At 39.2% G+C, this 24937-nt stretch overlaps 1 protein-coding gene across 3 annotated transcripts in view; it reads left to right on the plus strand.

Moving 5' to 3' along the window:
• The window catches only part of si:dkey-237i9.1 (SEC14-like protein 1), a 100229-nt gene that overhangs the window by 31856 nt on the left and 43436 nt on the right, over positions 1 to 24937 (plus strand). For all 3 annotated transcript variants that reach the window (XM_061880659.1, XM_061880660.1, XM_061880661.1), the window contains 5 exons: positions 12472 to 12621; positions 12783 to 12914; positions 18691 to 18819; positions 23260 to 23533; positions 23672 to 23781. In XM_061880659.1, the coding sequence (XP_061736643.1) occupies positions 12472 to 12621; positions 12783 to 12914; positions 18691 to 18819; positions 23260 to 23533; positions 23672 to 23781 (795 nt within the window). The remainder of the gene's footprint in view (positions 1 to 12471; positions 12622 to 12782; positions 12915 to 18690; positions 18820 to 23259; positions 23534 to 23671; positions 23782 to 24937) is intronic.

Below are 24937 nucleotides of genomic sequence, written 5' to 3' on the forward strand. Positions count from 1 at the left end.
CCTAAATCACGAGTGTCTCGAATGGCTGCATAAACCACAATGACATCCTCGGCTCAGGTCCCACATCAGGGCAAGAAAAAAACCAACCCAATGGGATAACAATGAGAAGCCTTTGAGGGGACCGCACATGTGGGGACCCCCCCCAGTGTGACCGGTGCAATGGACGTCGAGTGGCCCTTGCATAATAAAATAAGAGTCCAGTCCATAGTGGATCTAGCATAATAGTGTGAGAGTCCAGTCCATAGTGGATCTAACATAATAGTGTGAGAGTCCAGTCCATAGTGGATCTAGCATAATAGTGTGAGAGTCCAGTCCATAGTGGATCTAGCATAATATTTTGATAATCCAGTCCATAGTCGACCTAGCATAATATTTTGAGATTCCAGTCCATAGTGGATCTAGCATTATATTGTGAGCGTACAGTCCATAGTGGATCTAATAGTGAGAGTCCAGTCCATAGTGGATCTAGCATAATATTGTGAGAGTCCAGTCCATAGTGGATCTAACATAATAATGTGAGAGTCCAGTCCATAGTGGATCTAGCATAATATTGTGATAGTCCAGTCCATAGTGGATCTAAGATAATGTTGTGAGAGTTCAGTCCATAGTGGACCTATCATAATAGTGTGAGTCCAGTCCATAGTGGATCTAACATAATGTTGTGAGAGTTCAGTCCATACTGGACCTATCATAATAGTGTGAGTCCAGTCCAAAGTGGATCTAACATAATAGTGAGAGTCCAGTCCATAGTGGATCTAACATAATAGTGTGAGTGTCCAGTCCATAGTGGATCTAGCATAATATTTTGATAGTCCAGTCCATAGTCGACCTAGCATAATATTGTGAGATTCCAGTCCATAGTGGATCTAGCATTATATTGTGAGCGTACAGTCCATAGTGGATCTAATAGTGAGAGTCCAGCCCATAGTGGATCTAACATAATATTGTGAGACTCCAGTCCATAGTGGATCTAACATAGTATTGTGAGAGTCTAGTCCATAGTGGATCTAACATAATATTGTGAGAGGCCAGTCCATAGTGGATCTAAAATAATAGTGTGAGAGTCCAGTCCATAGTGGATATATCATAATAGTGTGAGAGTCCAGTCCATAGTGGATCTAACATAATAGTCTGAGAGTCCAGTCCATAGTGGATCTAACATAATAGTCTGAGAGTCCAGTCCATAGTGGATATAACATAATAGTGTGAGAGTCCAGTCCATAGTGGATATAACATAATATTGTGAGAGTCCAGTCCATAGTGGGGCCAGCAGGAGATCATCTTGAGTGGAGACAGGTCAGCAGCGCAGAGACGTCCCCAACTGATGTAAAGATGAGTGGTCCACCCTGGGTCCCGACTTTGGACAGCTAGCGCGTCATCTGTGGTCACCGAATCTGTGCCCCCCCTCTCCCTCGTGGAGAGGGGGGCAGAGCACAAAAAAAAGGGCAGATCAACTCGTCTAAAAGGGGGGTCTATTTAAAGGCCAGAGTATACAAATGAGTTTTAAGGTGAGACTTAAATGCTTCTACTGAGGTAGCTTCTCTAACTGTTACCGGGAGGGCATTCCAGAGTACTGGAGCTCCAATAGAAAACGCTCCATAGGCCGCAGACTTTTTTGGGTCCTGGGAGTCACTAACAAGCCGGAGTTCTTCGAACGCAGATTTCTTGCCGGGACATATGGTACAATACAATCGGCAAGATAGGATGGAGCTAGACCGTGTAGTATTTTATACGTAAGTAGTAAAACCTTAAAGTCACATCTTATGTGCACGGGAAGCCAGTGCAGGTGAGTCAGTATAGGTGTGTGTATATATATATATATATATATATATATATATATATATATATATATATATATATATATATATATATATATATATACACACACATATATATTAGGGGTGTAACGGTACACAAAAATTTCGGTTCGGTACGTACCTCGGTTTAGAGGTCACGGTTCGGTTCATTTTCGGTACAGTAAGAAAACAACAAAATATACATTTTGGGGTTATTTATTTACCAAATTTGTAAACAATGGCTTTATCCTTTAACATTGGGAACACTATAATAATTCTACCCACGTTAATCCACATTAAACTGCCTCAAGTTGTTGTTTTGATTAAATAAAATGACAAAACCTTTCTTCTACATATAAAAAGTGCAACATTAAACAGTTTCCCTTGAAACTTTTTAATGTCAACTCATCATGCTTAATTTATCACAGCATTTGGGAAGCCTGTAGTTGACTTATTATGTAAATGTTGTATTTTAATCAACATATGGTAGCAGGGAACCTGCCATTCAAAACTAGGCTGCTACATTACTAATGATTCATGTAACTATAGCTGAAAAATAGTACAATTGCAATAGGAGAGACTATTCATCCCTAAACACAATAGAATTCAATGAAATAACAGACAGACAGGGCTTTGCTGCCCCTAACACACACACACACACACACACACACACACACACACACACACACACACACACACACACACACACACACACACACACAATGAGCTAACGTTACGCTAGAAGCTAATTAGCCTTCATCTCAAGCCTATACTGTGAGCGAGCTGAGCTGCAGTTTAAGTTTCTAGAAGGTCAACGGGCTCATAGTGATGTTTGTAATAGTTGTGACTGGGAAGTGTTTAGTATAATTTGGGTAGAGTCCGCTCCTCCCCTGCTAGACGAATATCTGCTCGACGCTAAAGCATTGACTACGTCGCTCTGAAGTCTGAATACGCACTGCTGATTGGCTGTTACATCGCTCTCAATACGCACTGCTGATTGGCTTTGTATGTAACCAATCAGATGGTTGTGTGGGCGGGACAATGAGGCAGAGACAGAGGCAGAAAGCAGAGCAGCTTGTGAAGACTTCTGCTTCCGAACTCGTTCTATACGCCCGCGTGCTGAACCGAAACCCCCCGTACCGAAACGGTTCGATACAAATACACGTACCGTTACACCCCTAGTATGTATAGATGTATATATAGGTATATACAGTAAAGGCGTAATATGATCAAACTTTCTTGTTTTTGTTAAAAGTCTAGCAGCCAAAATTTGTACCAACTGTAATCTTTTAATGTTCAACGTAGGGAGACCCGAAAATAAAACGCTGCAGTGTTCGAGACGAGACGTAACGAAGGCATAAATAATGATCTCAGCGTCGCTAGTGGACAAAAAGGAACACATTTTAGCCATATTACAGAGAAGAAAGAAGGCCGTTTTAGTAACACTCTTAATGTGTGACTTTCACTTGAAGACAGCATGAAGAACAGTACAAACATGGGACTAAGTAATAACTTTACCTCAAATGACAAATTGACACCAAACAAGCCAGACAGTTGGCACCGCCAAGGACAAGCAGTCCTGCTGACGTGGAGAAATTACAGATGCCCTCTCTAGAGTCTCGAGGCTTTAGTGTACGCTGACAAAAAGAAAGACTAGCACTAAAAAAAAATATTCTTGTTTTTAGCTATAAAACTGCTCTGGTGCAGTTTTATATGAAGTCTTATTGCAGTTCATGACTGAACTTTGGAACGCAAATAAAGTAAAGTAGCAATGATTGTCACACACACTCTAGTTGTGGCGAAATTATTCTCTGCATTTGACCCATTAGTTTTGATCACCCCCTGGGAGGTGAGGGGAGCAGTAAGCAGCAGGGGTGGCCACGGCCGGGAATCATTTTGGGTGATTTAACCCGCAATTCCAACCCTTGATGGTGAGTGCCAAGCAGGGAGGTAATGGGTCCCATTTTTATAGTCTTTGGTATGACTCGGCCGGGGTTTGAACTCACAACCTACCGATCTCAGGCCGGACACTCTAACCCAGGGGTCACCAACGCGGTGCCCGCAAGGACCAGATGAGTCGCCCAATGGCCTGTTCTAAAAATAGCTCAAATAGCAGCACTTACCAGTGAGCTGCCTTTATTTTTATTTTATTTTATTTGTTTACTAGCAAGCTGGTCTCGCTTCGCTCGACATTTTTAATTCTAAGAGAGAAAAAACTCAAAATTGAATTTGAGAATCCAAGAAAATATTTTAAAGACTTGGTCTTCACTTGTTTAAATAAATGCATTTATTTTTTTTACTTTGCTTCCTATAACTTTCAGAAAGACAATTTTAGAGAAAAAATACAACTTTAAAAATGATTTTAGGCCCTGCAATGAGGTGGCGACTTGTCCAGGGTGTACCCTGCCTTCCGCCCGATTGTAGCTGAGATAGGCGCCAGCGCCCCCCGCGACCCCGAAAGGGAATAAGCGGTAGAAAATGGATGGATGGATGGATGGATTTTTAAACAGATATCCCTTTTTACCTTTTAAGTTCCTTCCTCTTCTTTCCTGACAATTTAAATCAATGTTGAAGTATTTTTTTTATTATTGTAAAGAATAATAAATACATTTTGGTTTAATTCTTCATTTTAGCTTCTGTTTTTTCAACGAAGAATATTTGTGAAATATTTCTTCAAACTTATTATGATTAAAATTTTAAAAAAATTATTCTGGCAAATCTAGAAAGTCTGTAGAATCAAATTTGAATCTTATTTGAAAGTCTTTTGAATTTCTTTTAAAATTTTTGTTCTGGAAAATCTACAAGAAATAATGAATTATTAGAAATATAGCCTGGTCCAATTTGTTATATATTCTAACAAAGTGCAGATTGGATTTTAACCTATTTAAAACATGTCATCAAAATTCTAAAATTAATCTTAATCAGGAAAAATTACTAATGTTGTTCCATAAATTCTTTTTTTTATTTTTCTTTACAATAAAAAAAAATACATTTACTTGAACGTTGATTTAAATTGTCAGGAAAGAAGAGGGAGGAATTTAAAAGGTAAAAAGGTTTGTGTTTAAAAATCCTAAAATTATTTTTAAGGTTGTATTTGTTTCTCTAAAATTGTCTTTCTGAAAGTTATAAGAAGCAAAGTGAAAAAATAAATGAATTTATTCAAACAAGTGAAGACCAAGTCTTTAAAATATTGTCTTCGATTTTCAAATTCTATTTGAGTTTTGTCTCTCAGAATTAAAAATGTCGAGCAAAGCGAGGTTAGCTCGTAGTAAATAAATACAATTAATAAACTAGAGTTAGCTCACTGGTAAGTGCTGCTATTTGAGCTATTTTTAGAACAGGCCAGCGGGCTACTCATCTGGCGCTTACGGGCAATACGTTGGTGACCCCTGCGCTAGAGAATAAAGAGTGTTTGAAATTCTGCGTGTCGACATCTCGGCCGGTGCCACACCATTAGAATGCCCAAGCAACCATTTCCACATCAACACCGTATGAAAAAAATAGTCAACAACAGAAGGAGATAACGTCCGCAGTAACTTACCACATAGTGAAGGACATACACTATTTGATTTCCTGATATTCAGCTCATTTTTATTTGACAGTTATTGAAATATCTTGTGTGACATCGTGCACAAAAGTGCACTTTATTTGTTTAAATAAACTATTTTAGTGGTTTTCTCTACAAAAAGTGTACTTTAATTTAGTGTTGTTTTGGTATGTCATCTTAGTGACATCATGCACAAAAGTGCACTCATTGCTTGTTTAAAAATATTTGACAATCTTGTACTTTCTGTTTTAAAATGAAATAAATGTTTGTGCCACTGCTTAATAACTGTTTAATAAATACACTTTTGCTAAACTGACTTTCCTCCTCTGCTTGAACGTTTAAAACATGGGTGTCAAACTCTGGCCCGCGGGCCAAATTTGGCCCGCCGTGTAATTTTATTTGGCCCTTGAGGCAATATCAAATTAACATTAGAGCTGGCCCGCCGCTGTAACACCACATTCACCGCTAATACTCATACTCGTCAACCCTCCCAATTTTCCCGGGAGACTCGCGAAGTTCAGTGCCCCTCCCGAATTTCTCCCGATTTCCACCCGGACAATAATATTGGGGGAGGGCCGTAAAAGCACTGTTTTTGGCGTTCTCTACATGTCGCCACGTCCGCTTTTCTTCCATACAAACAGCGTGCCGGCCCACTCACATAATATATGCGGCTCATACACACACATACAAGTGTATGCAAGGCATACTTGGTCAACAGCCATACAGGTCACACTGAGGGTGGCCGTATAAACAAGGTTAACACTGTTACAAATATGCGCCACACTGTGAACCCACAGCAAACAAGAATGACAAACACATTTCGGGAGAACATCCGCACCGTAACACAACATAAACACAACCGGACAAATACCCAGAACCCCTTGCATCACTAACTCTTCAGGGACTCTACAATATACACCCCCGCTACAACCAAACCCCACTCCAACTCAAACCCGCCGCCGAAAAAAAGCATTAAATTTGTGTTTTTATTTAATTTGATATGCTATTGATATTTTTTTATTATTATTATTTGAAACTGGATTTTGCATGTCACTATAAAGTTATATAAGCCTTGCTTGGTCAATATTCAATGCAAAACTTGTTTGGGTCCCTATTAATGGGTTAATTTGTTCAACCTCGGCCCGCGGCTTTGTTCAGTTTTAAATTTTGGCCCACTCTGTATTTGAGTTTGACACCCCTGGTTTAAAAAGAGCATATATTATTGCCGTACGAAGAAGAATGTTTTAATGTAGACACATAGAACCATCATACTGCTGTGATTATAAGCATCAAGTGTTCATTCAAGGCTAAGGCAAAATATGGAGTTATATATGGTGTATCGTCACATGGCTTAAAAATATCGAGATATTAAAAAAAGGCCATGTCGCCCAGCCCTACTTCACGCCATAGTAGGCCTTACTGCTCTTGTTGATGGAAATTTGACTACGCGTTTATCACCGATGTCGTTTTCATCCATTAACCAAATCTGTTATTTCTTCAGCTTGATTATTTAGGCAACAATAAATGAGTCGAGCGCAGCTTATCACTACGTTCGGTGCGCTGCTTGTGACAGAGTGCAGCTAAGCTGTGCTGGCGTCATGTGACTCCCTGGCGCCCGTGGCGGTTCTGCAGCTGATTTCATTCACTGATCACATGACACTCATTCACTCTTTTTGCTGCTGCAAAGTTGAGCTGCCGCCCAGGAGAATTCTTTCCCCTTCCCTTTTATGCCGGAAGCAGATGGCATTTGCACACTACAGTCTAACACCATTTTCTTCGGTGTATTTTTCACCGCAGCCATGCGCGATTGTGCCAATTCAGACGTCCTATTATACCATCTGATCAGTGACAACACAAAGACGCTTTTGAACAAAACAACTATTCATACATAACACATCTGCAATTGTCATTCGTCAGAATGTCATACAGGAGCTAGGAATGGGCAGTATGGCCTAAAATCCATCCATCCATCCATCCATTTTCTACCGCTTATTCCCTTTTTTTTGGGGTCTCAGCTACAATCGGGCGGAAGGCGGGGTACACCCTGGACAAGTCGCCACCTCATCGCAGGGCCAAAACAGATAGACAGACAACATTCACCTGGAGGGAACCCACGCATTCACGGGGAGAACATGCAAACTCCACACAGAAAGATCCCAAACCTGGATTTGAACCCAGGACTGCAGGAACTTCGTATTGTGAGGCAGACGCACTAACCCCTCTCCCACCGTGAAGCCCTAAAATCCATGTTTTGATATACTTTGTGGCCTCTTGCTTCACCAATGTATATCGCAATATACAGTACAGGCCGAAAATTTGGACACAGCTTCTCCTCATTCAATGGGTTTTCTTTATCTTCATGACTATTTACATTGTAGATTGTCACTGAAATAGGCCTGGGCGATGTGGCCTTTTTTTTAATAAGTCAATATTTTTAGGCCATGTCGCAATACACTCTATAAATTTCGATATTTTGCCTTAGCCTTGAATGAACACTTGATGCATATAATCACAGCAGTATGATGAGTCTGTGTCTACATTAAAACATTCTTCTTCATACTGCATTAATATAAGCTCATTTTATACGTTCATGCAGAGAGGGAAATCACAACTAAGTCAATTTACCAGAACTGTATTTATTCAATCAATCAATCAATGTTTATTTATATATCCCCAAATCACAAATGTCTCAAAGGACTGTACAAACCATTACGACTACGACATCCTCGGAAGAACCCACAAAAGGGCAAGGAAAACTCACACCCAGTGGGCAGGGAGAATTCACATCCAGTGGGACGCCAGTGACAATGCTGACTGAGAAACCTTGGAGAGGACCTCAGATGTGGGCAATTTTAGCGATATTACGGAGATGAAAGAAGGCCGTTTTAGTAACGTTTTTAATGTGTGACTCAAAGGAGAGAGTTTGGTCGAAACTGTTATTAAGCAGTGGTAAAAAAACATTCATGTCATTTTAAAACAAAGTGCAAGATTGTCAGACACATTTTAAAACAAGCTACGAGTGCACTTTTGTGCGTGATGTCACTAAGATGACAGATCAAAACAACACTAAATTAAAGTGCACTTTTTGTACAGAAAGCCACTACAATAGTTTCGAACAAATAAAGTGCACTTTGGTGCATGATGTCACACAAGATATTTCAATAAGTGTCAAATAAAAATGAGCTGCATAATAGAAAATCAAATAGTGTGGTATGGTTCCTGCGGACATTATCTCTTTTTCTCAAAGAGATAATGTCATTCTCGAGCGGGTGACTTTTCAAATGATGCTACATATTGCCAGTAATGCTACTTTTTGTAGCAACGCTTTTGCCCCACACTTGACAAATTACGGTTGTCTGTTCGACATATTCCCACTTGAAGCCAAACCACTGCCAGATGATGGACCCCCTGCTGTTTTTTGGGGAATCAATTCTTCCTTTTATGTAACGCAGGTGTCAAATACATTTGCGGAGACTATTAGGCTCTTTCCTTTCTATTTACTCTTTGCGCACTTCCTAATCACGTGACCGCCACAGTCCAATCAGCTGTAGGTATATACCGGTAGCCGAAAGTGACTGGTATGCTCTTGCTGTAGTTAATCTTTGGCAATTCGGCGCACTCCTCCCGTGTCACGTGTCCGCCACGGTCCAATTAGTGGTGCTTATAAGCCAATAGCAGGAAGTAGCCAGGAGACAGGACATGAGAGATCAATTACATTTCTGCTCGAGAGCCAATTTCCAGCGCCGGATTATTTGTCATTAAGCTGTGTTTGACTGTAGAAGCTCAATTGGCCAGGTTTCTCTTTTTGATGGCGAGCTAAGGAAAATAATCACCTAGTCCAAGGATCAAGTTTGGAAGATTCCAGCCAGTAACCTCACCACCTGCTCTATCTGGGCTGGTAGGAGGCTCTCGAACCAACCCTTTACAATTATCACTTTACCTGCAGCACATGGACTGTACTGCCATCTTTTTTTTCCAAGAACTACTATCTAAACTGAGAGTTAAACAAGATCCAGAGACACTGAATAGTTAAATGGAATTGTATATATGTATATAGTACTTGTGTTTTTCTCTTTAAATTACTTTCATGTTGAATGGCCATTCAACTCATTGTGTGTGTAGATATCTGCTGTCCATCACTAATTCTCCAATACACGGTGTCAACCAAACTACAATTCAAGCTCTGCCTCTCTCTACGAGTTGAAACTAGTCTTCTGTTCCTAGCCCATAACACCACATAAATATATTTAGTGCATTGCTTTGCAGCACGTATAGGTTACATTTATTTGTTACCAGATTCGCACCTTCTTTTTCTCGTATTGCAACTCCGCTAGCACCATAGCTAACGTTACCCATGCTGCTACCTCTCTTCTCCGCGAGGGCGTATTCGTATTTGACGTATGTAAGAAGATGCGTTTGCTGACTCATAAGGAGAGACAACAAAGAGTGAGAAACGCCTGTAGTGTAATGCCCGCAGTTTAAAGCAACTGCGTGAGAACGTATACTGGAATATCATGATATAGTCATTTTCAATATTGCACAGAGACAAACCTGCGATATATCGATGTATCGCCCAGCCCTACACTGAAGGCATCAAAACTATGAATGTACACGTAGAGTTATTTAAAAATTATCTCGTTGTAAAGCAACATTGACTTTCCTGAAAGGCGCTATGAAATTAGATGTATTATTATTATTACAGTATCTGTACACTACAATTAAATAACATGATTTGAAGTAACCATTGATAATACTGTGTATTTATCCAATTTATAATATATGTTCCTTTATTTACAACACACCATTTTTTTATGTTCTTTGGTATAATTTTATAATCAAAGACTAAAACTCGTTGCTGGTTGTAATTCTTTTAGGGCGGGTTTGCAAAACCGGAAAGAAACAATACTTTGTTTTTTTTTTTCTTTGAAGCCTCTTTATTTAGCTATTACTTGAATTTTCTTCATCCAAATATATCAGCAAAAATTGCGGCTTGTCATTTATTCAACTTGTTTGTGAATGGTTACATCATCATCAATATGTAAAAAATATACAGTGCAGGCCAAACGTCTGGACACACCGTCTTCTCATTCAATGTGTTTTCTTTAATTTCATGACTATTACATTGTAGATTGTCACTGAAGGCATCACAACTATGAATGAACACATATGGAGTTATGTACTTAACAAAAAATGGTGAAATAACTGAAACATGTTTTATATTCTAGTTTTTTCAAAATAGCCATCCTTTGCTTTGACTACTCTTGGCATTCACTCGATGAACTTCAGGCACACCTGTGAAGTGAAAACCATTTCAGGTGACTACTTCTTGAAACTCATAGAGAGAATGCCCAGAGTGTGCAAAGCAGTAATCAGAGCAAAAGGTGGCTATTTTGAAGGAACTAGAATAGCTAACATGTTTTCAGTTATTTCACCTTTTTTTGTTAAGTACATAACTCTAAATGTGTTCATTCATAATTCTGATGCCTTCAGTGACAATCTACAATGTAAATAGTCATGAAAATAAAGAAAACACATTGAATGAGGAGACGGTGTGTCTAAACGTTTGGCCTGTACTGTATATTTTTTACATATTGATGATGTAACCCAGGGGTAGGGAACCTATGGCTCTCGAGCCAGATCTGGCTCTTTTGATGACTGCATCTGGCTCTCAGATAAACCTTAGCTGACATTGCTTAACACGATAATGAATAATTCCGCTGGTAATCACAGTTTTGATTGATTGATTAATTGATTGAAACTTGTATTAGTAGATTGCACAGTACAGTACATATTGCGTACAATTGACCACTAAAGGGTAACACCCGAATAAGTTTTTCAACTTGTTTAAGTCGGGGTCCACGTTAATCAATTCATCGTACGTGTTAAAGTGTTAAAAACAATGTTGAAAATATAAAACTTTCTAATGCATTTTAATCCATCCATCCGTTTTCTACCCCACAATTTCAAGAAGTTGCATTAAGAAGTATTTTATTTATTATTGGTTAGCTTCAGAATAACAATGTTAATAAAATGAAGAAGAGACTTATTATATTCTAAAAATGTTGGTCTTACTTACAAATACACGCATTTAGTGGTATTCAGTGTTAAAAAATATGATATGGCTCTCACGGAAATACATTTTAAAATAGTTGGCTTTCATGGCTCTCTCTGCCCAAAAGGTTCCCGACCCCTGATGTAACCATTCACAAACAAGTTGAAGAAATGACAATCCGTAATTTTACTGATATATTTTGATGAATAAAATTCAAGTAATAGCTGAATAAAGAAGCTTCAAAGAAAAAAAACAATTAAGTATTTTTTCTTTCCTTTTTTGCAAACCCGTCCTGAGGGCAATACAACCAGCAACTAGTTTTAGTCTTTGATTATAACATTTTGTAATATCTTGTGTGACATCATGCACAAAAGTGCACTTTATTTGTTTTAAACCATTGTACTGGTGTTCTGTACAAAAAGTGCACTTTAATTAAGTGTTGTTTTGATATGTCATCTTAGTGACATCATGCACAAAAGTGCACTCATAGCTTGTTTTAAAATGTATCTGACAATCTTGCACGTTCTGTTTTGGAAATGTATGTGCCACTGCTTAATAACTTTTTAATAAATACAGTTTTGGAAAATTGACTTAGTTGTGATTTCCCTCTCTGCATGAAAGTTTAAAATGAGCATGTATTAATGCAGTATGAAGAAGAATGTTTTAATGTAGACACATAGAATCATCATACTGCTGTGATTATATGGATCAAGTGTTAGTTTAAGGCTAGGGCAAAATATCGCGACATATATGGTGTATCGTGACATGGGCCAAAAATATCGAGATATTAATAAAAGCGTTAGTTTTTTGTCATTATAATGAAATACTTAATCGCAGAATGGTTACTTTCTTACACTGGCGAAATATTTCATTAACCTTTCCTATGATTGAGGACAATAACGCACTGTAAATATTATCGTTAACATTTAAAACGGGAGAGACTCGCTTGTACTCACTGTCAATTAACGTCATTAACGCACTGTCAATATTATCGTTATCGACATTTAACACGGGAGAGACCCGCGTGTACTGGTAACCAGATTGATGACACCTTCTTCTCCTCTTCCTTCTTCAAGGCCTATGAGCGCCGGTTCCCTACGTGTCACCTCATCCCCATGTTCGTGGCGAGTGACGTGGTCGATGAGGAGACGAGTGAGGACCAATCCACTCAACGGGTTGAGCGACGCTGTGCACTAGACGTCGACGCTCCACGCCTTCTCAAACGGGTAATTCATCCGTCAGGTTACCACGAATGGTCACCAATGTTCAATGGACTAGGATTGTCTTGCTTTTTTTTTTTTATACCTACCAATCTGTTTTTTAAAGTTTGCAATCTCATCTAAGTGACCTCTTCTTTTTCTGCCATTATTGTTTGTCTGGTTTTCAGATTGCTGGTGTGGACTATGTGTACTTTATCCAGAAAAACACACTTAACCGAAAGGAGCGGACACTACACATAGAATCACATAACGAGACCTTCTCCAATAGGGTCATCATCCATGAGATCTGCTGCTATTCGGTTAGTAGACACGCAGCTAAGTAACACAATGTGTTGTTGTTTTTATAGCTCTGTGTTGTTTATTACTGACCTTGATTTAGTCATTTCCATTTAATAATCTCAAAAAACTCACTGTGCGTTTATCTTTAACTTCATACCTACCAATCAGTTGGCTAAGCACACAGTGCAAAAAGTCAGGGTTCAAAAACAAGAAGAAAAAAATACAAAAATGAGGGGTATTTTATTTGAACTAAGCAAAATTATCTGGAAATAGAATCAATCAATCAATCAATGTTTATTTATATAGCCCCAAATCACAAATGTCTCAAAGGACTGTACAAATCATTACGACTACGACATCCTCGGAAGAACCCACAAAAGGGCAAGGAAAACTCACGCCCAGTGGGCAGGGAGAATTCACACCCAGTGGGACGCCAGTGACAATGCTGACTATGAGAAACCTTGGAGAGGACCTCAGATGTGGGCAACCCCCCCCCCCCCCCAGGGGACCGAAAGCAATGGATGTCGAGCGGGTCCAGCATGATACTGTGAAAGTTCAATCCATAGTGGCTCCAACACAGCCGCGAGAGTCCAGTTAAAAGCGGATCCAAGACAGCAGCGAGAGTCCCGTCCACAGGAAACCATCCCAAGCGGAGGCGGATCAGCAGCGTAGAGATGTCCCCAACCGATACACAGGCGAGCGGTCCATCCTGGGTCCCGACGAGCGGTCCATCCTGGGTCTCGACTCTGGACAGCCAGTACTTCATCCATGGTCATCGGACCGGACCCCCTCCACAAGGGAGGGGGAGACATAGGGGAAAAAAGAAAAGATGCGGCAGATCAACTGGTCTAAAAAGGAGGTCTATTTAAAGGCTAGAGTATACAAATGAGTTTTAAGGTGAGACTTAAATGCTTCTACTGAGGTAGCATCTCAAACTGTTACCGGGAGGGCATTCCAGAGTACTGGAGCCCGAACGGAAAACGCTCTATAGCCCGCAGACTTTTTTTGGGCTCTAGGAATCACTAATAAGCTGTAGTCTTTTGAAGGCAGATTTCTTGCCGGGACATATGGTACAATACAATCGGCAAGATAGGATGGAGCTAGACCGTGTAGTATTTTAAACGTAAGTAGTAAAACCTTAAAGTCACATCTTAAGTGCACAGGAAGCCAGTGCAGGTGAGCCAGTACAGGCGTAATGTGATCAAACTTTCTTGTTCTTGTCAAAAGTCTAGCAGCCGCATTTTGTACCAACTGTAATCTTTTAATGCTAGACATGGGGAGACCCGAAAATAATACGTTACAGTAATCGAGGCGAGATGTAACAAACGCATGGATAATGATCTCGGCGTCTTTAGTGGACAAAATGGAGCGAATTTTAGCGATAATACGGAGATGAAAGAAGGCCGTTTTAGTAACGCTTTTAATGTGTGACTCAAAGGAGAGAGTTGGGTCGAAGATAATACCCAGATTTTTTACCGAGTCACCTTGTTTTATTATTTGGTTGTCAAATGTTAAAGTTGTATTATTAGATAGAGGTCGGTGTCTAGCAGGACCAATAATCAGCATTTCCGTTTTTTTGGCGTTAAGTTGCAAAAAATTAGCACAACAACATTTGGCTTGCCAAAACGTTCCAAAACAAGTCAAATTAGCTCACCTTAATGAACCCGAAAACCTTAAAATACTGTAAGTATCTTTTCACTAATAACAACTGTACTACTATATGAGTATGTATTTTCCTCTCCAGCCTTCCTCCAGACTCTAGCGCAGGGGTAGGGAACCTATGGCTCTCAAACCAGATGTGGCTCTTTTGATGACTGCGTCTGGCTCTCAGATAAATCTTAGCTGACATTGCTTAACACGAAAAGTAATGAATAATTCCACTGGTAACCACAGTGTTAAAAATAAAGTTGACAATATAAAACATTCTCATTTCAAATCACCTGACATGTATACTGTGTATTTGTACATAATTTTTCCATTTTTTTTTAACCGTATATTTTTTTATCTTTTATCATTGAATGTAATAATTGTGAAGAATATGTAACGGACCACAATGGAAACAAACCTTTTGGCTTTTTGTGCCATCCATTTGCCTTTTTCAAGGATTACAATATCTCAATAAACTTCTCAATCAATCAATCAATCATGCATTTTAATCCGTCCGTCCGTTTCCTACCGCACCTGTTCAAGAAGTCGCATTAATGGTAAGAAGTATTGGTTAGCTTAAAAAAAACAATGTTATTAAAAAGAACAAGAGACTTATTATACTTTAAACATGTTGGTCTTAATTAAAAATGGATGCATTTAGTTGTATTCTGTGTTCAAGAAATATGATATGGCTCTTACAGAAATGTTTAAAAAAAATATTTGGCTTTCATTGCTCTCTCAGCCAAAAAGGTTCCCGACCCCTGCTCTAGCGCCTTGACTTCCAAATGGAATACAAAACTTGCTTTCGTCTGAAAACAGGACTCTGGACCACTCTGCAACTGTCCAGTGCTTCTTTTCCATAGCCCAAGTCAGACGCTTCTTCCGTCCAGAGTCTATACAGCTGTGTACCAAGAGATTTTAGAGCACTACATGCTTCTATCTTTTGAAAAGCTCTATGGAGATGATGATTTCATTTTCCAGCTTGATCTGGCACCTGGCCACAGTGCCAAAACCAGCAGTAACTGGTGTACTGACCATGGCATTACTGTCCTCCATTGGCCTGCCAACTCCCCTGACCTGAACCCTATAGAGAATTTGTGGAATATTGTTAAGAAGAAGCTGAAAGACACCACACCTAATGATGCAAATGAGCTAAAGGCCGCTATTGAAGCATCCTGGGCATCCATAACACCTCAGCAATGACACAGGCTGTTTGCCTCCTTGCCACGCCGCATTGATGCAGTAATCCGTGCAAAAGGATTCCCAACCAGTGCATTAATTGACATTTTTAAATGTTTGATTTTGTTTTGCTCTTATAAATCTTTTTTTTTTTTACTTGGTCTGAGGAAATATTCAAACTTTTTGAGATAGGATTTTTGTGTTCTCTTAAGCTGTATGCCATAATCAGAAATATTAAAATAATAAAAGGCTTGCAATATTTCAGTCGATGTGTAATGAATCCAGAATGTATGACATTTGCCCTGCGATGAGGTGGCGACTTGTCCAGGGTGTACCCCGCCTTCCTCCCGATTGTAGCTGAGATAGGCGCCAGCGCTCCTTGCGACCCCGTTACAGAAAATAAAGGACTTTATCACAATATTCAAATGTTCTTAGACAGTCCTGTAGGTCAGTGGTTCTCAACCTTTTTTCAGTGATGTACCCCCTGTGAACATTTTTTTCATTCAAGTACCCCCAATCAGAGCAAAGCATTTTTGGTTGAAAGAAAAAGAGATTAGTAAAATACAGCACTATGTCATCAGTTTCTGATTTATTAAATTGTATAACAGTGCAAAATATTGCTCATTTGGAGTGGTCTTTCTTGAACTATTTGGAAAAAAAGATTTAAAAAGAACAAAAAACCTGTTAAAAAATAAACAACTGATTCAATTATAAAGATTTTTACACATAGAAGTAATCATCAACTTAAAGTGCCCTCTTTGGGGACTGTAGTTGAGATCCATCTGGATTCATGAACTTAAAGGCCTACTGAAATGAGATTTTCTTATTTAAACGGGGATAGCAGGTCCATTCTATGTGTCATACTTGATAATTTCGCGATATTGCCATATTTTTGCTGAAAGGATTTAGCAGAGAACATTGACGATAAAGTTTGCAACTTTCGGTGGTAAGAGAAAAGCCCTGCCTCTACCGGAAGTCGCAGACGATGACATCACATGTTTGAGGGCTCCTCACATATTCACATTGTTTTTAATGGAAGCCTCCAACAAAAAGTGCTATTCGGACCGAGAAAACGACAAATTCCCCATTAATTTGAGCGAGGATGAAAGATTCGTGTTTGAAGATATTGATAGCGACGGACTAGAAAAAAAAGAAAAACAACTCTATTGCATTGGGACGGATTCCGATGTTTTTAGACACATTTACTCTGTTAATTCTGGGAAATCCCTTGTCTTTCTATCGTGTTGCTAGTGTTTTAGTGAGTTTAATATTACCTGATAGTCGGAAGTGTGCCTCCACGGCTGTCTTGACGCGCAGTGTCTCAGGGGAGTCGACGGCAGCTATGGACGGTACAAGCTCAGCTTTTCTCCGGTGAGAACTGACTTTTTAACCACAATTTTCTCACCGAAACCTGCCGGTTGACATGTGGTCGGGATCCATGTTCTCTTGACCGCGCTCGGATCCATAGTAAAGTTTCACCTCCAGGAGTTTTAAACAAGGAATCACCGTGTGTTTGTGTGACTAAAGGCTAAAGCTTCCCAACCCCATCTTTCTACTGTGACTTCTCCAATATTAATTGAACAAATTGCTAAAGATTCAGCAACACAGATGTCCAGAATACAGTGTAATTATGCTATTAAAGCAGACGACTTTTAGCTGTGTGTGTGCACGGCGCTCATACTTCCTAAAAACCCGTGACGTTTTGCGTACACGTCGTCATTACACGACGTGTACGCAAACACGAAGACGAAACTCCCGGGAAATTTAAAATTGTAATTTAGTAAACTAAAAAGGCCGTATTGGCATGTGTTGCAATGTTAATATTTCATCATTGATGTATAAACTTGATGTATAAACTATCAGACTGCGTGGTGGGTAGTAGTGGGTTTCAGTAGGCCTCTAATTCTAAACATTTCTTCACAAAAAAAGAAATCTTTAACATCAATATATATGGAACACGTCCACAAAAAATCTAGCTGTCAACACTGAATATATCACTGTTGTATTTATTTTCACAGTTTATGAACTTACATTCATATTTTGTTGAAGTATTCAATAAATGTATTTCTAAAGGATTTTTGAATTGTTATTTTTAGAATAGTTTTTAAAAATCTCACTTGGCATACCTTCAAGTACCCCCAGGGGTACGCGTACCCCCATTTAGGAAACCACTGCTGTCGGTCATAAAATCTCAGCTACAAGCTGTAATATCTTACTGAGATCATTTAGGACCAAAACAAGTAAAACACTGGAACATAAAATCTACTTAATGAAAATAATTATCTTATCAGACAGAAAATAAGCAAATATCACCCTTATTTGAGATATTTCATCTTACTTACATTTTAGTTTTGGCAGTGCAGGTGCATGGAATTAAAGAGGTCAAGCTTCTAGTATTATCCCCTAGTGATCCAAGGTACTAATTTTAGCTCTCAGGCTTCAGAGTGGTTGTGCACGGTATTAACAGCAACTTAAGATGGGACAGCTCAATTAAACAATGAGTGGGTTTAGTTAAAGCCGGAATGTTTTTGTTGCTGTAAGCACAGTGGGTTGCATTTAGACCTAAGCTTTTTACAAAACCTCGCACTTGTACAGCCGTATTTAATAAATAATTAGTGCCAGAATCTGCTGTTTGATGGATGATAAAAACTTCTACATGATCTACACTCAGCTATGTTTACAGTTGACTTCTCTTAGCTCTCCTTACGATATAGCAATATTATATTTGGCTCGTGCATACCCATTTGTTGGTCCCCTTCATGATCTTCTAACCGTTTATGCGTAAAGGTCTGACTAATTGTCTACGGACAGGCTGACACAGCCTCTCTCCCGGTCACAATGCAGTGCAAACATTTCTCTTTGTGCATCATGTTCTAGCGAATCCAGATGATCTAATGTTTCTATAGCAACAGAGCCTCCTTTATTGCCAGTGTGTCCAACATGTAAACAGTGTGTTCTCGCATTTTCCAGGTCCACCCTGAGAATGAAGACTGGACATGCTTTGAGCAGTCAGCCAGTCTGGACATCAAGTCCTTCTTCGGCTTCGAGAGCACCGTGGAAAAGATTGCCATGAAGCAGTACGCAAGCAGCATCAAAAAGGTGTTTGTGTGTAATATTTAGTGTTCCGTGAGGATATATATAAGCACACTTGTTATCTGTGAAAGAGAGATAGAGGTCCTCTTTCCCCCTTCATGCACTGAGATTAGAGGTGGTCAAACTTTTTCACTCACGGGTCAGTTCAATGTCAAGGTTTATTTCAAAAGCTCATTTAAAAGCAACAGTTTTAACTGCACAAAGTGCTGTACAAGTCATACTACAATGATTAAAACTAGAGATGTCCGATAATATCGAAAGATGCTTTGAAATGTTATATCGGAAATTATCGGTATCTGTTTCAGAAAGTAAAATTTAAGACTTTTTTAAACGCCGCTGTACAGAGTGGTACACGGACGTAGGGAGAAGTACAGAGCGCCAATAAACTTTAGAGGCACTGCCTTGGCGTGCCGGCCCAATCACATATCTACGGCTTTTCACACACACAAGTGAATGTAACGCATACTTGGTCAACAGCCATACAGGTCACACTGAGGGTGGCCGTATAAACAACTTTAACACTGTTACAAATATGTGAACCCACACCAAACAAGAATGTCAAACACATTTCGGGAGAACATCCGTACCGTAACACAACATGGATAGATAGATAGATAGATAGATAGATGGATAGTACTTTATTGATTCCTTCAGGAAAATTAAAATTCCAGCAGCAGTGTACAGAGTTAAAATCAATTCAAAAAAAGTAAATAGTAAATAATGGGGGTTTAAATGGAAACAAAATAAAGAAATATCACAATAAGAATAAAAAATAAAAAGCAACAATGGGAATAAGAATATAACAGTAATATAAGAATTTAACAAGAGAACATAAACACAACAGAACAAATACCCAGAATCCCTTGCACCACTAACTCTTCCATGACGCTACAATACACACCATTCCACCCCCCTTCCAATCCCGCCCACCTCAACCTCCTCATGCTCTCTCAGGGAGAGTGTGTCCCAAATTCCAAGCTGCTGTTTTAAGGCATGTTAAAAAAATAATGCACTTTGTGACTTCAATAATAAATATGGCAGTGCTGTGTTGGCATTTTTTTTAATAGTTTGAGTTAATTTATTTTGGAAAACCTTGTTACAATGTTTAATGCATCCAGCAGGGCGTCACAACAAAATTAGGCATAATAATGTGTTGATTCCACAACTGTATACATCGGTATCGGTTGATATCGGATTCAGTAATCAAGAGTCGGACAATATCGGATATCGGCAAAAAAGCCATTATCAGACATCTCTAATTAAAACTAATTGATGAGTCACAATAAAATCATCCGACAGGCTTGTAGCAAAGATGTACAATAGCTCTTAGAAACAAATAAAAACAGGCAAATGTTTAAAACAGTAGTACTAAATAAAGTAAACCTCAGCATGTTTTTAAAGGTTCTATATACATAAAATAAATGAACCATGTACTTTTGTCACCTTTTTACTTCTTCGGCAGTTGTTTTGCAGAGTGTGGCCATTAGTTTGTTTTTTAATGGCCCGTGGCACATTGTTTTTTTTATTTATTTATTTTATTTGACAGGGACCGTACAATTAAACAATACTACTCATATGTAACAGATGTCAAAGTGCATAAGACTTTTAGCTAATTTGCAACCCTCGTCCCTGGTTAGGCTTTTGTACAACAGCAAAAATGGGAGGAAAAGAACAAAACGCCTGAATGTAAAATAATATTTTACCACTAACTGACACAAAGTTCTGTCTTCAGCAGGGGTGTCAAACTCAAATACAGAGCGGGCCAAAATTTAAAGCTGAACAAAGCCGCGGGCCGAGGTTGAACAAATTAACCCATTATTAGGGACCCAAACAAGTTTTGCATTGAATATTGACCAAGCAAGGCTTATATAACTTTATAGCAAAGTCCAGTTTCAAATAATAATAATAAAAAAATATCAATAGCATATCAAATTAAATTAAAACACAAATTTCAATCAATCAATCAATCAATGTTTATTTATATAGCCCCAAATCACAAATGTCTCAAAGGACTGCACAAATCATTACGACTACAACATTTAATGCCTTTTTTCGGCGGCGGGTTTGAGTTGGGGTGGGGTTTGGTGGTAGCGAGGGTGTATATTGTAGCGTCTCGGAAGAGTTATTGATGCAAGGGGTTCTGGGTATTTGTCCGGTTGTGTTACGGTGCAGATGTTCTCCCGAAATGTTTGTCATTCTTGTTTGCTGTGGGTTCACAGTGTGGCGCATATTTGTAACAGTGTTAACCTTGTTTATACGGCCACCCTCAGTGTGACCTGTATGGCTGTTGACCAAGCATGCCTTGCATACACTTGTGTGTGTGTGTATGAGCCGCATATATTATGTGAGTGGGCCGGCACGCTGTTTTTATGGAAGAAAAGCGGACGTGGCCACATGTAGAGAACGCCAAAAGCAGTGCTTTTACGGCCCGCCCCCAATATTATTGTCCGGGTGGAAATCGGGAGAAATTCGGGAGGGGCACTGAACTTCGCGAGTCTCCTGGGAAAATTGGGAGGGTTGACGAGTATGAGTATTAGCGGTGAATGTGGTGTTACAGTGGCGGGCCAGCTCTAATGTTAATTTGTTATTGCCTCAAGGGCCAAATGAAATTACACTGCGGGCCAGAGTTTGACACCCATGGTCTTCAGGTATATGTAACTTTTTTTTTAGCCTTCTATTGAAAATTAGAATCACAGTGAACAGTAAAAACTGTAAGCTGTGATCAAAAGTATAACAAATAAATGTTTCGCAAGTAATGACTTTATATCACATAGTTTCACGTTAAAGGTTGAATTGTTGACATGAATGAATTTTAGTATGGTATTCAAATATTTGAAGTTTCACCTGTAGTATTAGTAAAGTATTTGTTTTTGGATGAGTCTTTACTACTTGCTGGGATTGAAATGATTTTCTCCCTCTTTGAATCAGACATGTATGGTTTACCTCACAGACATGCTCCAGCATGTTTGCAATTAAAACAAAAATGGAACGTGGCAAAACATGAAAGCAAATGACGATGAAAGACCCAAATGTCCATTGAAATATGACTCTTTGCCTAAATGTTGTCGTCTAAAAGCCTGCTTTTTTGTCACGTTGCCTCGCACTGCTTTGTAAACGAACCCCCACTCTGCTTTGAATCAACGCCTCATCCCCTCGAAGCTTTTGTGACGTGGTCGCTTGGATTACCGTAATGACCTAATATAGTCAACTTCATTTTCTAAAATTGCCTGGATTATTTCATTGGTGAAATGGTTCACAATGTATTTACTCAATAATCAGTGTGTGTGAATGAGTGAATGTGATGTATGATATAAAGCGCTTACAGACCATTTACCATTTATTGTAAATAAAAATAACATAAAATATGAACGCAGAAGACCGCTGTAGTGTGCAGGTGTTTTAATTTGGCAAAAATCACCCATGTCAGATTTAGATTTACGTGGACTGCTGAGATAGGTTCCAGCACCCCCGCCACCCAGATAGGGACAAGCTGTAGAAAATGGATGAATGGATGAAAATTAGAGATGTCCGATAAAGGATTTTCTGACGATATTCCGATATTGTCCAACTCTTAATTACCGATTCCGATATCAACCGATACCGATATATACAGTGGTGGAATGAACACATTATTATGCCTAATTTTTTTGTGATGCCCCGCTGGATGCATTAAACAATGTTAACAAGGTTTTCCAAAATAAATCAACTCAAGTTATGGAAAAAAATGCCAACCTGGCACTGCCATATTTATTATTAAAGTCACATTGTGCCTCATAACAGCAGCTTGGAAATTGGGACATGCTCTCCCTGAGAGAGCATGAGGAGGTTGAGTTGAGATGGGCGGGGTTGGGGTGGCAGGGTGGAGTTGGGGGTATATTATAGCATCCCGGAAGATTTAGTGCTGCAAGGGGTTCTGGGTATTTGTTCTGTTGTGTTTGTGTTGTGTTACGGTGCGGATGTTCTCCCGAAATATTTGGTGTGGGTTCACAGTGTGGGGCATATTTGTAACAGTGTTAAAGCTGTTTGTGCGGCCACCCTCAGTGTGACCTTTATGGTTTTTGACCAAGTATGCGTTGCATTCACTTGTGTGTGTGAAAAGCCGTAGATATTATGTGATTGGGCCGGCACGCAAAGGCAGTGCTTTTAAGGTATATTGGCGCTCTGTACTTCTCCTTACGTACGCGTACACAGCGGCGTTTTAAAAAGTCATGAATCTTACTTTTCGAAACAGATACCAATAATCTTAACCCAATTCCGATAATTTTAAAGCATTTATCGACCGATATTAGCAGACATCTCTAATGAAAATCATTCCATTTACCTCAAGAAATTGAATATAGTGTGTACAAAGTAATTTAAGTCCCCTGCCAGATCCTATGTTTTGTAATATAATTTTCTTACTTATTTCTTCCTACCATCCTCACAATTCTGTTATTCTACTTGCAGGGAAAAGAAATCATCGAGTACTATCTGAAAGAGCTAGAGGACGAGGGGATTACTCACGTCCCCCGATGGAATCCCACCTCACTTCCCGTGCCACCCATCAGACCAACCAGTCTCCCTGCTAACCTGTCTGTTGACTCTAAACTCCCCGTAACACCGGCGGCTGCCATCCCGCTGCCTGTTGATGCCACGGACAGTGCCTCCCAGACTGCCAAGCAGGACAGTGTTGCCCTGCAGGCAGACAGTTTAACTGAGATTCTGGCCGGTACACCGGAAGGTCTGTTTCTTTCGTAATTAAAAAATTGGTGCCTTTCAATTTGCGATAATATGATTAGCGTTGTCTGTAAAGCCTAATCTAATGTGTTGTGTCAATTATGTAAATCTGAGTCATGATTTGTCCCATTTTGTTTTACAGACAAACTAGATGCGGACTATATCAAACGGTACCTTGGTGATCTGACGCCCCTGCAAGAGAGCTGTCTCATCAGACTTCGAAAATGGCTACAAGAAACTCACAAGGGAAAGGTGAAATGTTGATATATTTTTATAGTTCTTATTAGAGCTGGGCGATATGGTCTTTTTTTAATATCTCAATATTTTTTGGCCATATCACGATACACATCTCCATATTTTGCCTTAGCCTTGAATGAACACTTGATGCATATAATCACAGCAGTATGATGATTCTATGTGTCAACATTGAAACATTCTTCTCCATACTGCATTAATATATGCTACTTTTGAACATTCATGCAGAGAAGGAAATCATACCTGAGTCAATTTAGCAAAACTTTATTTATTAAACAGTTATTAAGCAGTGGCACAAACATTCATGTCATTTCAAAACAGAAAGTGCATGATTGTCAGAGACATTTTAAAACAATCTATGAGTGCACTTTTGTGCATGACGTCACTAAGATGACATATCAAAACAACACTAAATTAAAGTGCACTTTTTGTACCGAACGCCACTACAATAGTTTAAAACAAATAAAGTGCATTTTTGAGCATGATTTTGTGGGCGTGGCACCGAATGGAGATGTTGACATGCAGAGTAATCACTCTCCAGTCTCTAGCACAGGGGTAGGGAACCTATGGCTCTAGAGCCAGATGTGGCTCTTTTGATAACTGAATCTGGCTCTCAGATAAATCTTAGCTGACATTGCTTAACACGATAAGTAGTGAATAATTCCGCTGGTAATCACAGTGTCAAAAATAACGTTCAAAATACAAAACATTCTTATGCATTTTAAGCCATCCATCCGGTTTCTACCGCACCTGTTCAAGAAGTCGCATTAATGGTAAGAAGTATTTTATTTATTGTTGGTTAGCTTCAGAATGACAATGTTATTAGAAATAATACGAGACTTACTATACTCTAAAAATGTTGGTCTTACCTAAAATTGCACCCATTTAGTTGTATTCAGTCTTAAAAAGAAATATTATATGGCTCTCACGGAAATACTTTTAAAAATATTTGGCTTGTGTGGCTCCCTCAGCCAAAAAGGTTCCCGACCCCTGCTCTAGCAGGTGACTTTTCAAATGATTTTACATATTAGCAGTAATGCTATTTTTGTAGCAACGCTTTAGGACACACCACACTTGACAAATTATGGTTGTCCGTTCTATTCCTACTTGAAGCCAAACCCCCGCCAGACGATGGCCCCCTGCTGTTTTTCTT

Source organism: Nerophis ophidion, linkage group LG20 (assembly GCF_033978795.1).
Source record: "Nerophis ophidion isolate RoL-2023_Sa linkage group LG20, RoL_Noph_v1.0, whole genome shotgun sequence".
In the NCBI taxonomy this organism is placed as follows: domain Eukaryota; kingdom Metazoa; phylum Chordata; class Actinopteri; order Syngnathiformes; family Syngnathidae; genus Nerophis; species Nerophis ophidion.